At 45.0% G+C, this 13,059-nt stretch overlaps 1 protein-coding gene across 1 annotated transcript in view; it reads right to left on the bottom strand.

The window, feature by feature from the left end:
* The window catches only part of LOC104405761 (voltage-dependent T-type calcium channel subunit alpha-1I-like), a gene marked incomplete at its 3' end in the record, with an annotated part of 122,836 nt that overhangs the window by 27,189 nt on the left and 82,588 nt on the right, over positions 1-13,059 (bottom strand). Inside the window, exon 4 of the mRNA XM_010014569.1 lies at positions 12,014-12,111. Coding sequence (XP_010012871.1) covers positions 12,014-12,111 — 98 coding nt within the window. The remainder of the gene's footprint in view (positions 1-12,013; positions 12,112-13,059) is intronic.

Genomic DNA, 13,059 nt, shown 5'->3' on the forward strand with positions numbered 1-13,059 from the left:
ATCAAAGCCACGAGCACAAAAGGTGCATTCACTGTTCCATCAGAGCAGTGCATGTTGAGAAGAAAGCATGTCACAGGGATAAGAGGCAGTGGGAGGATTAGAAGAATGTCAGGGAGCGAGCTACCAGAGGGAGGCACAGGGCTGAGCAAAGCCAAAAGCCAAAGCGAAGTCACTGAATGCCCTCCTGGGTTCAGGCAAAGCAAATCCTGTCTCACCCCAGTGGCATCCAGAGGCCCTTTCTGACAAACTGTGAAGATGCTATAATGACCACAGCTCCCTCCAGACACTTGCCAATCAACCCCAATTACCCTGGCCATCACAGCTAAGCAGACTCACCTGGCATATGCAAGGGAAAGCGAGGTGAGCAGCCAGGGCAGGGCTGGGGATGACGTGAGTTCCAGGCAGCCAGACCCAGCAGTGCAGTGCAGTGCAGTGCAGTGCAGTGCAGGTGTGCCCGGTGGCTTACCACCACCTCACCCTGCTCCTGCTCAGCATCATTCTGCCACTTCACCTTCTCTCCACCTGCTTCTTTCCAAGAGTGAGGACCAGCCACTGAGCTGATTGACTCTCTAGCACTAAGCACCCTGAGATCTGAATGGAAGACTGGTTCAGGAGAGAGTGAGAAATCTTGTTCTTTCTGGTTTCTTAAGTCACCCATCTCTAAGTCCTCTCCAGTTTAAAGTGACGGACAAAGCTAATGCGTGCAGAGTCAAAAGGAGGTAACAATTTGAGGTAATTTTTCCCTTGCTTAGAGTAAACCAGATGGAAGAAAACAGAAATTCTCAGAACCCATCTTATCTGCACCATGGGCCAAGCCTCCAGTTGTCATTTTAACCGGAGCAAAAGCAAATCTGTTCCCCATCAGCACTTGTGACTGTAGCTGGCAGGACATTTTGCAGAGTCCAGAGACTGAAGCATCACTTTGTTCCTCAGCCAGGCCGCTTGTCCAAATGTGCCTTCTTTCCTTCCTCCCCTGCCCCAGGACACATGGCAGTCCACCCAGCTAGCATGGGGTTGGCAAGATTTTCCTGTGCATGCTCCTTTATAGGGATTTTCAGAACTGAGGAACCATTCCAGCAGATAGATTGTATTTGTGCAGAAAGCACACAGGGAGAGATGTACCTTCTTTTTGTGGCCGACCCCTGTAGCTAAAACAGCCTCAGTCTGTGTGCATGGTACAAGCTGGTGCTCCAACTTGTGACCCTATTCACTGATCTCTTGCTGATCTGAGGCTTAGCTGTCATTTCACACATTGCATTCATTTACATCAGCTAAAGCGTGGGGTCAAACTACTGCAAAGAGAAACGAATCAACTGTGTGTGCGCTGCCAAGTTCATCATTATTATAACCCACAGCTCCCCTCATCACTCAGATCTTTTTCCCTCTGCTGCATTCCTCCTATCTGAGGCCTCCCCTGCAAACACATGTGTAAGCAAGAGGAGCTTGGCTGGAACAGCCGGTGCTCAGCTCCAGATGCCTTCTCCTCAAGCTGCAAAGCCAGTCTAACTCACACTGGAGACCATCACCCCCTTGTTTGCACCAGTGCAAGAGAGAGCATGACCAGATGGCTGGCCTGACCCAAATTAAATGAACCATATGGAAAAATAGGTCCAGATGATAATGCAAGGTAGTGAGAGATATTACGCTGGCTTTACTGGAAAGCAAAAGCTGCCCCAGACATAAATGTGAAACACTGGCCTTGCTCGGAGGCAAGCAGAGTCTTTCCATTGATATCTCTCTCAGGTTCCTGGTATGTTCATAGGATACATTTAGGGTTGAGGCTTTTGTACCTGCAGGTTGTCAGCATGATCCATAATTTAGCAGCACCACTAAGTCCCTCACCAACACCCCATTCTTGCCTTGCCTACAAGCAGTTTTCTGGCATCTCCGACTGGCTCAGACACCTCATCCTGCACAACCTGTTAATGACCTCACCTCCAATTATCCAAATCTTTGTCACTCCTCAGCTTGACTGCAGAAAATATCAAAGCATGACATTTCCAGCACTTTTAAAGCTTCAGCCAGCACAAAGAGCTGTTGTTCATTTTCTCAGTAGCATAAGCCACTGAGAAAACGCCTCACCTTGGTGCAGTGACTTCCCTTAGGATACTGAATCAAGTTCAAGCATTAAGTGTTCTCAGTCCTTACCTTCAAAGTACCCCTCAGCTTAAGCCTGAGGTAGCCCAAAAAGAAACTAAAGCTCCAGGAAGATACTGTCGGTCAGAGCTTCACCCTGCTGGGACAAGAAGAGCTCTCTAGAGTAGGTTTAAAGTGTACTGATGTAAGAGAAAAAGCTCTCTCGAGGTTGCTCCGAAGCTGTAAAAACAATTCCCTTGGGAGCCAGACACTAGCACAGACCTCATGCTTTTCACTCCGAGAACAAGACACTTACCTTAGATGGATCAGGTCAGGGCAACATGAGCATCGAAATGAAAAAGAAAAGGAGTTAAGAAAAATTACACCACTTACAAGACTTCCCAACGTACACTCAGCTAAAGCCACTGCCAAAACCGGAGCGCAGACGAAACCTGAGACACGCTGTTTTCCTTGGGGGGAAGATGAGAAAAAACCCACACGGGTGCTGCATAGCCACGATGCTCAGCACACTGCTCAGCACACTCAGGTGCCAGAGCCATGGCTGAATCTCAGTATTACGAATCCCTGAGAGCTTTCCTTCCTGCCTGCCAATCAAATGTCACATGCACATCAAGGAAATAGGCCCCTTCTAGTGACACTTAGCATACTGAAGTGTCAGCACCTTGAAAATTATAATTCTCTTTACCACACTATACAGCAACAAGTCCCATAGAGCCTTGGCCTAGCTCACACTGTAAGTAGTTATTTGCACATTTTACTGGAGACCTGCAGTAAATCCTACAGAGAAACAGCTTTCAGCTTAGGATAGTGAGGATCTCTTAATAAAGAACTTTTTCAAAAGAGAATATAAATATGTCAAAAGAAAAAAGAAATCTAAACTAATAAACAAAAAAATTACCCAAACAAAAAAATTCCCCAAAATCCAAACCAAAAAGCTTTGGAGAACGCTAAGAGAAGTACACACCAAGGTCATGGAAAAGTATCTTCTCGCCAGATCATAAATAATGCCAAAAATGAACTTTGGTTTGCAGACTATAGTTACACCTTTCAAGTCTTTCACTGAAGGTGGATGGTCTAAACAGCAATCCTGAGCTCTAGTATTTCTCAGTTTCGTCCAAGATGTCCAGGACGCAGTGCACAAAATAGCTCCTCCCAGCTGAGCGGGAGCCTCACCAGCCATACAGAGGGAGCAGTAACCAGAGCTGTGCCAGGGGGAGCTGCCAGTAGAGGTAAGCCCAGAGATGAGACCTCTTAATTGCAGACCTGACCCCGTGGTTACAGTGGCCTCCAGAATGAGGGCAAAATCCAGAGCATTTACCTTGACGGTTAATTGCTGACATCTCTGGAAAAACAGGGGCCTTGGTCCAAGCTTTGTGTGATCCAAAAAGAAGGAGACACCTCAGCTCTGCAGCAGGCTGCACTGTATTGGGGGTACTGTGAGCGCAGCTAAAGTCCATGGATAGTAACAGAGAGCTCATCCACCACAGGCACTCACATTCATTATGTGCCACCATAGCACTGATTATGTGTTAGTAGCCACATAATCTGTGATCTGAGCAGAAACAGATGCAGTCAAAGGTCTCAGTCAGGAGCCCCCTTCTTCACTCTTTTGCCCCATTAACCCCTTGGGCTATTAAGTAATCTTGTCTTGGAGAGTGATGCCAGGTGTCGATTATTTCTTAGAGAGGTGTCTCTGGGGGATTGTTGTTGTTCTGCTCTTTTTTCTAACACTGAACATCTAATAAGCAACACCTACAACCTGCTAACTGTTGTTCATTCAGTGATCATCTCATTTTCCCACTGTTTATCACTGCAATGATGACTGCATTCATTTTCAGTGAAAACCCTATTAAAAGCATAGAGTGTTTTCCTTCAGAATTGCAGGGGTCACCCAACACCAGGGACAAAAGGTAACTCTAGCACCATGGTGGCAAGTCTCCACTCTATAAATACCCTTAAGTTCTTTACACATCTCTAGTGCTGTGTAAGTAGGACAGAATAACGCAAAATATTATGTAAAACAGTGTTAATGCAACTTCTGGTTAAGATTTAAGGGAGCTAATTTCCTCTTGCTGTCACTAGCATGAATCATGTTTCTTTCTACTGCAGGCAGTGACATGACATTAGGTAAAATGCATGTGAAGAAGAGAATTGGGCCCGAAATACACAAAGATGAAGAAATCTAAGGTTATGGTTGTAAATTGCCCTGCCCACACACACGAAGTGTAATTTGCATTAGTGTAATATGACATTATCTTTCACCCCATAATACACTGTCATTATTGCTCACATTTCCATGGTATCCACTGCTTGATAGGTCCCATGGGACAGATTTTGCAAAACAGCTCAGCTCCCATTTAGGCAGCAAAATACGTGGCTGGGCTTTCGAGAGCACCATGTACACTGGAGGCTGAGCTTGTTTGAACAGGCAGCAAAACTGTCACAATGGGAGCTGCAAGGTGCCGAGGATTTTTAATATTCTGGCTGTGCGGGTTCCCTAAGAGAGGAAGGGAGAAATACAGATTCCGGCAAAGGTTTCTTTATGACTGGTTTCTGGTTTGTTGTTTTCTGCTTGGTTTTTTGTTGGGTATTTTTCCCAGGCTTGCTTTACTTCCAATAACACAAACTCCAAAGTGCTGCTGCTAACTCTTGTGATTTTTGTGAGGAGTCTTGGGACGTGAGGCATAAACCTTCAGGCATCAATCGTGATCGTGCTATGACTTGACAATCTCGGATCACAGTAAAAGAAAAAAAGAAGTTTCTGTTCCTCACTACTATGGGGGGAAGAAAGAGGAATATGAGATCTGAGTCACAGGTCTAAAGGTCTGAAAGTCACAGGAAAAATTAAAATAATATGTGATCTTTTTTTTCCTTTTTCAAATCCCATGGTTTTAAACCCATCTGACCACCTACAAGCACACAATTTGGGACTTTTGAATACTTGCTTATAACAACAGTGAAATCGAGCAGACTTGTTCAGAGAGGGAAAGATGACTTTCTCCCATGATTTGTAACCGCAAAAAAACCCGGAACAAAGTGACTAAGCAATGTATGGTGCAAAAGAAGGCATTGCCAGGTCTGTATTTCCTGCACTTCACTGTTCCCCTGCTATGATGCTATACAGGGGTATATTTTTCCTTTTGGCTTTTTTCTTCTCTTGAATTTACTCTGATTACCCATTTAAACACATGGCAATATATTGCACACTGTGGAATGCACATGAAAAACAGCACTGAGCTCAAACAAGAAGTAAATAAAATTGGAGCCTGTCTTCAGTGACTGAAGACTTCCTCCAGCATTATAAGATGTGGGTCTGTTAAAGCCCACTCTGGTTGTAAAAAAGCCCTAAAAAGGCATTAATGTGCAAACCCATCCAGAATATTTATCTGAGAGTCAATAGACTTTCTTTATACCAGTCCTTGCCCTTGTTTCAGTTTTGATTTCTGCCCCTTCTCTCCCTCCCTCCACCACCACTTTCTTTGCATTATCCTACACGCAGAGGTGCATCACACCTTTGCATGCTGTACCTGGCAAACCCTGCTGCCTGCCTCCTGTGCACATCTCCTTCGAGCCCTGCTCCTTCTCTGCTCTCCTGTCTGTTGATCCTCATGCTGCTCTGCTCCTCCTCATACTCATTCTATGTATCCTGAACATGCCTGTCTGATTTAGGGCTCAACTGTCTTTATAAAGAGCTGCGCACACAGGAAAGTGCAGCTCTGAGTTACATTTCCATCTCCAATCTGCACCCCTCCCTGAAGAAAGGCATCCCTTTAGTGGCCTGGTCCATGCATAAATCACATTGGTCTGTTCAGTGCTTTGCTCCACTTGGCTAGAATATTACACCGTGAAGGGAGGATACAGACTGAACTCGACCCCATCAGTCAAGTCCTTTCCCTGTTGGCTTTTCTCCATCCCTTCACTGCCTGTCTGCCTGGGACAGAGCCTAGAGAAAGCTGGCAGCTTTATCTTTGAGTGCATTTGAGTCACATATAGCCTGACCAGGGAATGGAAAGGGCTTTTTGACCTCTTAACTTCTGCGTATGGATGCTGCAAAAGAACATCACTCTTGTTCCTGTACTAACCTGCTCAGGGCTGTGGCTGCATGTGGATACATCTGTGTGTGTACACATTTGCAGATGGTTCATGTGTCACTGAGGTGTGACAATAAATATTTACAGAGCACATTATACTGTGGATGGGGTAAGTTTAAATATTGGGAAAATACAACAATACCCGAGTTTAAGTTATCTCTTCACAAGTAAAGCCGTGAGAAGAAAAAAAAATGTACTTCCAAAACAGTCAAATGGAAGAGTATATTTTTGAGAAGGAATCAGCGCTGGAAAAGAACAAGCAAGTGACAGTCCTCTTTCAGAAAGGTTGAGGCATCTGAAACAAAGACCCTGTAGGGGGTTCTTAGAAGAGGAATCTCATAATTCCTTTGCATTTCCAACTGCTAGGGCAGGACTGAGCTTGTCAAACGCACTTGCTTTTTGTCTGATCTAGCTGTAAATGAGACTGCTTTACAGCCTAATATATCTCAGTCAGAAGCTAATTTCACACACGCTCATCAGTGAAATCAGTTCTTCAAAAACACATTTAGAGAAGTAAATGTCATCACTTTTCCCCCATGCCAAGTGCAGGGTTCATAGCCAGACCATTCCGTCTTAGGCACTGTTACAGCATCAAACACAGATAGCTCAGTGCACAGCACAGATTTAAGGAAGGCAAAACATATGCTTTTCACATTCCGGGGTTCAGCTACTTCAGACTGTTTTTTATGTTGGTGCTTTGGTCTAGTGAATTGAATGCAGGGCTAAGAGTTAGGAGATGTCAGTTGAGTCTGCTGGTGGCACTTACTGAGTCTCACTCACCTCGTCTGAAACATGAGACCCTAAACTAACAAGCCTCGGTTTATATCTTTGAGATGTGTAAAAGAAAAGTAGAAAACTCCAGCCTATTTGGACCCATGGAGCTACTATAATAACAACAATTAATAAAGAAAAATGATGCTGGACCAAAATTTTCCTACACATCACTTTTACCAGCAAAAAATGTTGTTTCATTGAAATGAAAACACTTCAGTGTTTTGATGAAACAAACATTATTTAGCAAAAAGAAAGGAGGACAAGAGGAGAGAAAAACATTTTTATACTAGAATGGCATGCCTGAGGTTTTTTCATTTTTATACTTCTCTGTCACAACAAAATAGAAGGAAAAAAGCATCAAAAAGCCAAACAAACCACCTAAAATTAGGCAGAGAAAATCAATATTAAAATGGATGGGAAATGCTTATTCTTGTTCTGAGAAAAAACAGGTTTGAAAAGAGCAGGACTTCCCACAAATCTGAAATTCTATTTCCTGCGCAGCTAGTAATAAGAAAATAACTGTATATTTCAAATGCCCTATACCTCCACGTAAGTATTACTGTACTTACACACCAAGTATTAGCACACGTTTACATTTTCTATTCAATAAAGTTGCTATGCAACACTCTGCAACAGACTCCTTCACTTCCGTACAGTGTGCTCAGCTGAAGTAAACTGCTTCCAAACGATGAATCAGTTACTAAATTCTAAGTGGAAACTGGAAGAGCATCAAACACAATGCAAGGACTCTGCTTAAGACCAATGCAACAAGAAGGAGTAAACTGAAGAAACATTTTCTGCTCCAACATCAAAAAGGTGTAATAACAGAGTGAAAGAAATTCAAAAGACCAGAAATGACTCCAGACCCCCTGCTCAAAAGCAGACAGAAATAAAACAAAACCACCCTCCCCCCTCCCAGCCTTATGTCTTGCCAGGAAAAGAAGGGATGAAAGAGGTAGCAGAAACAGCGCTTCACCTAGCAACCTGACACACAAAAGGATAACAACAAATGGATGTGGAATTTCACCCCACACCCAGGACACAGACATGTCCACAGCAGAAAGCAGCTACTGCTGACAGAGACCTGGAGAGTGTTTTTTTTACCTCTTTACACTTGTTCAGTGACTCTCAGGGCTTCTCACACCAGCTCACAGCCATGGAATTGAATCACATGGTAGAAGGACCAGAACAATCCCTAATTTTTTGTTCCATGCATTTTCAAACAAACCCCCAGAAGGCAGCATTCCTGGGGCTGTAGTCAGGAATGCAAGAGATAAGTGGGAATATTAATGAAGGTGTGATATGTATTACAAAACTAGGGCACCTCGTGTTTTCTCTAGTACACTTCAAAGATGACATGCAGTTGGAGGAACGATCAGATGGGGCAGAGCCATGGACTTCTTCATCCAGAAGTGAAATCAGAAATGGTCAGTAGCACATCCTGTTGAGAACTGCAACAAATGCAATTGATTGCTGATAACCCATAGCTAAAGATCAGCTCTAACCCTAAAGCAAGGAGGTTTGAAATCTAGAAGTGTCTCTACATGAGCTTTCATCCTTTGATGAGAAATGCTATTTGTCAGATCCTTGTGGGATATTGTTTCAAAGCCTCACAAGTTTCACTGTAAGGAAAGACTTTCAGTAACATGTTAAGAATATAGACAGGTAAGCAGAATGTAGACATATCCAATTTAGGTATTTAAACTTCAGCCTTGTCTACCTGCCAAGAATACAAAATAACTTGTTTAATAGGTGATGCTTTTTCCTCTACCATGATGCTATTTCCGTAGAGTCATTCTGAATATTCTCCCTCCTAATTTTCCAGCATTGCTTCTTTTTTTGCTTCACATAGCATAAAATTTCCATCAAATTTCTCCAGAAATTTCTCTTTTCAGTATGTAGACTTTTCAAATGCTGGCTGGTTATTAGAGTGTTACTGTTCTCTGGATACTAAATAATCTACCCAGACAGGTAGCACTCTTCCACTCATGCAGTAATCACTCAGGTTCCTAATCACTTTGTCCATTCTCCTGATAATAAACTGCCATTATTGAGTCCACATGGCCAGACTCCTCTGTGAAAATTGGTGCCTGCCTGAGTGCTCATGTGGAAGCTTTTGAAATGCCACCGGTGAACTCTGGGCCACACTGTCCCATCACAGCCTTCTGAACATGGCCAAATATCTGCCTCTGGGATTAACTTTCCTCCACCTCTCCAAATACCTCACTCCCCCACCAAGACCTCAATTTCCCTCTACCTCCTACTGTCTCATTTCCCACTTTCTTTGCTAGCACCTGTAACACCTCCAGCTTGGCATCATCAGTATATCTCACTAATAGACTTTCCTCTTGCTTCACATCAGTAATGAAGAGCTTTAAAAAGACATTAAAAAAAGATTTGTGGTCAAAGGTCTCATTAATTATGTTTGCTGTACCCCACTAGGCACCTTCCTCCAATGCAGCTCATTCCCATTTATCACAACCCTTTGTTTACAGCCTCTTTGCCAGTTTCAGCTCTCGAGTCAGTGCTTCCTCTCCCAGGGAATCCAATTTATTTCCTTTTTTTTTTTTTTCCCCTTTGTTTAATGGCAGGATGTCTTTCTTCCAAAACATTTTCTGCATTATAACCGCAGATTTATGTAGCGAGAAAGATATATAAAGGTTTAACCACAGAGTAGAAATTAAAACAGTATCAATTTCATACAGGTGAAGTTTTATACTGATAAAAGGAGCAGACAAGCGGCATCACAGCTGGGACAGCCAGAGGAAATTCAACCGCCTGTGCTCTGCAAAGGTCAGACAAGATGATTGAAAGCAACCCTGGTGCCTCTGCAAGGACAGAGCGGGACCCTGGTGGGCCAGCTCATGCTGGTGGCGGAGCGACTCTGGCTGTTCTGGGAGATGAACAGGAATAAAACAAGGCCTTGACTTTTCGTCAGTCAAGCTTTGCTCCTGACCACTGTTGTCCAGCAATTAACATGGCAGACATCTGCAGGAGTCAATTGGCTATCATTCAAGATGTTCCCACTCTCCACTGAGGTTAAGTCTACCCTGATAAAAGGGATCAACCTCAAAGTGGTTTTAAGCACAGGCTCATGGGACTCCTTACAAAGCAGGGAGGAAAGGGGGCTGCATAACATGAGGATGGTGCGGCCCTTACACAGCCAGCCATACACTCCCTGGAAAGGGAGAATGTGGCACACACAATCTCCAGGCCACCCGCTCACAGAAGTGATGTCCCCCCACTGCAGGGGTGCATGCTCACAGCAAGGACTGTGGCTGGCTCCCAGCCCTCTCCTCTCAGGAGAAGGGCCAAAAAGATAGAGACAGGCTGAGGGAGTTGTGCTGACAGTCAATAGATAAAAGGTTGTTCTTGGTTCCCACCTTTATCAGCCCATGTTAGACCTGTCATATGCCTGGGTGTGTGCTCAGTGCCCAGACCAGCTGCTCCTCTGCCTGGTACCCTCCTGCCACATTGGACACAGTGTGCCTCAGTTCCTCCTCAATAGCTTTCAGCTCCCACTCAGAGATAAAAATAAACCCAGAAAGAGAGAAAAGACCCCTTTCTAGAAGGGTTTTGCATGGAGCCAGAGACCCTGAAATCCACCTTCATAGCATGTTCAAGAAATAGGTAGCATCAGGAAAGAGACTTTGGCACAAGGGAAAACATATGATGTAGATTGGAAGGTCAGCTGTGTAAACTTCCTTGGATCTGGAGAAGAAAAAGGAACATCTGAGCTCAAGTGAAGGATTAGGAGGGCTCTGGCAAGGTGTTAACCACTGTGGACAGCCTGATTAGAGAGATTACGCGAAGAGCAAAGAGGATTCCTACCGTTCTGCAAGACAGAAAAACTTCCAGACAAAATGCTTGAAGTCTCACAGGGCTGCACGTGGCAGCTGCTGCCTTTGCACAGGGAATAGCCAGAAACATCAGAGTAACGCAGTTCAGCATTCTTGCAAACCCCTGATCCCAACTGTACATAACCTGCCCACCAGTTCGCTTCTATCCACCTGAATACAACCACAGCAAAGCCTGAATCACCTCCATTGATGTTTCCTGCAGCTGAATAACAAGAGCAGTGCCTGCGTACTCACTTCAGGGTTGCAGGAAAATGACACTGATTTAAAAACAAAAAACAAACCAGGAGAGGCAAAGGAAGGGAAGAAGAGGGAAGAAACAGTTCAACACCAATAAAAACTGCAAAACATGACAAAGAGGCTCGTCTTGTCCCCATCCTTTGGGAAGGGGGGAAGCAAGGGTCATGGAGGGGCCACCTCCACTGTGGGAGCAAAACATGTGAGTGGCACATGCCCCAGGGCTGTGACTCACATCCCAGGGCTGCAGCACCTCTCTGGTTTGCATGCAGACCTGAGCTGGGGACAGTATCTCAGACCTAAGCAGCACCAGCAAGCATCGGTTCTGCCCGCTGACACATCCAGGCTCGCATGCAGTCTCAGCAGCCCTGTGCCCAGCGGTGCTCAGCCTGGCTCACACATGCACACCAGCTCACAGGAAAATAATCTGCACAAAAGAGGAAGTACAAAGCACAGGGTGAGGATGAGATTAAAAAAAAGCCAGTGCTACACGCTCCTAACCTGTAATGGCATGAAAACTTTTCATGTGAAAGGATCTGGAAGAATGTGTGAAAGCCTGAGTAAACCAATTCTCCCTGATTCCCCAGCTCACCACTCTCCAGACCTCACACACATCCCTTTTCCAGACAGATGTTATCAAATCTGTGATGTCCTTCAGTAAGAGCAAGAAAATACTCTTTCCTTTACTGCACACTGTTCATCTTGAGCTCCTGAGCCATGAGCATGACCTTGCACAAAAGGATTGCCAGGGCAAATATGCTAGAAGACTGTAGTTTTCCTGCCCATCCAACAACACCTCTTGGTACCATGATGGGGGAAAGCCTGCACACACACTGCAGCAGCCTCCGCTCAGGTTGCACTGGAACTCCACCTGAAGAACAGCACCACACACAACCTTACTGATCACATACTGTCCACAGTCCAAGCCGAGCAGATGTGGAGGGAAGCATGACTTACTAGGCACACGGTTGATAGCTTTCAGGGGTCTCAGGACACGGACAGTACGGATTGCAGACAAGTTAATGTTTTGGAGATCCAGGGAGTACTCCACCATCCTGCAGAGAGGAAGAGAGAAAGAGAAGAAAGGTTAAAAGAACCAAACATTTTGGTTTGAGCCACAGAGTTGTCATTTATTCATTGAAGTGTTTCTGGAAGTCCTGGGGGTGAAGTCTGAATCTTTGGGAGCAAAGCTGAAGCCTCCAGGAGCCCTCCAGGAGCAGGACTGGAAACCATGGCTTCCCTGGCAGAAAACATAGGGAGCAGTGAGAGGGTGCCATGTGGATGCAGGCCAAGAGCTGTGATAGCACTTACCTGCTGCGAATTTCAGGAGGGAGAAGAGCTGCATGAAGATCTGCCAACAAGGAGTGTGCACTCCTGGCGAGGGCACACACATGGGGTGGATATTTCCCACGAGGCCAGGAAGAGGAGGGCTGTGTAGCTGGTTTTACTGAGCATTACCTGCAACACAGCAGCATACTCCTGGTCTTTCCCTCATCTCACAGTGCAGGATGAGGTCCCTGGAGGCAGCTTTAGCTAACCTGTTCTACCTCACGTAGAAGCAAGCTCTCTGCTTAAAGAGGAACTGCTTTGCCTAGGCGGAAAGGCTTAGAGCTGTGATTCACTCCTTTCTGACAGCAAGCAAAAGGGAAAAGCCTAATTTTAGGACATATGCTAGACCTTAGCTTTCCTAACCCAGCAGCATGCTCCCTAAATAACTTCAAAGTGCAAATAACTATGACTAATGCATTGGCTTTGCTGCAAGAAAAGTAGATGCAGGTGAAAAAAAGTGACCTGGTCCAGCATCCTGTAGCCCAGTGCTCCCCTCCTTGCCCAGTATGGTGAATATCCAGTAATGTGCCTGCCTCTTGGAAAGCATAGTGAGAAACTGGGTTATACCAAACATTTACCCTGGCCAGCAATTTCCACCTGAGGATCTCAAAGCATTTTGCATGTTTTAGTGAACATAGGTCCATGAGGCCTCCAGGAAGACATGGGCTGTTGTC

This window comes from Nestor notabilis, unplaced genomic scaffold, assembly GCF_000696875.1.
Source record: "Nestor notabilis isolate BGI_N333 unplaced genomic scaffold, ASM69687v1 scaffold445, whole genome shotgun sequence".
NCBI lineage: Eukaryota > Metazoa > Chordata > Aves > Psittaciformes > Psittacidae > Nestor > Nestor notabilis.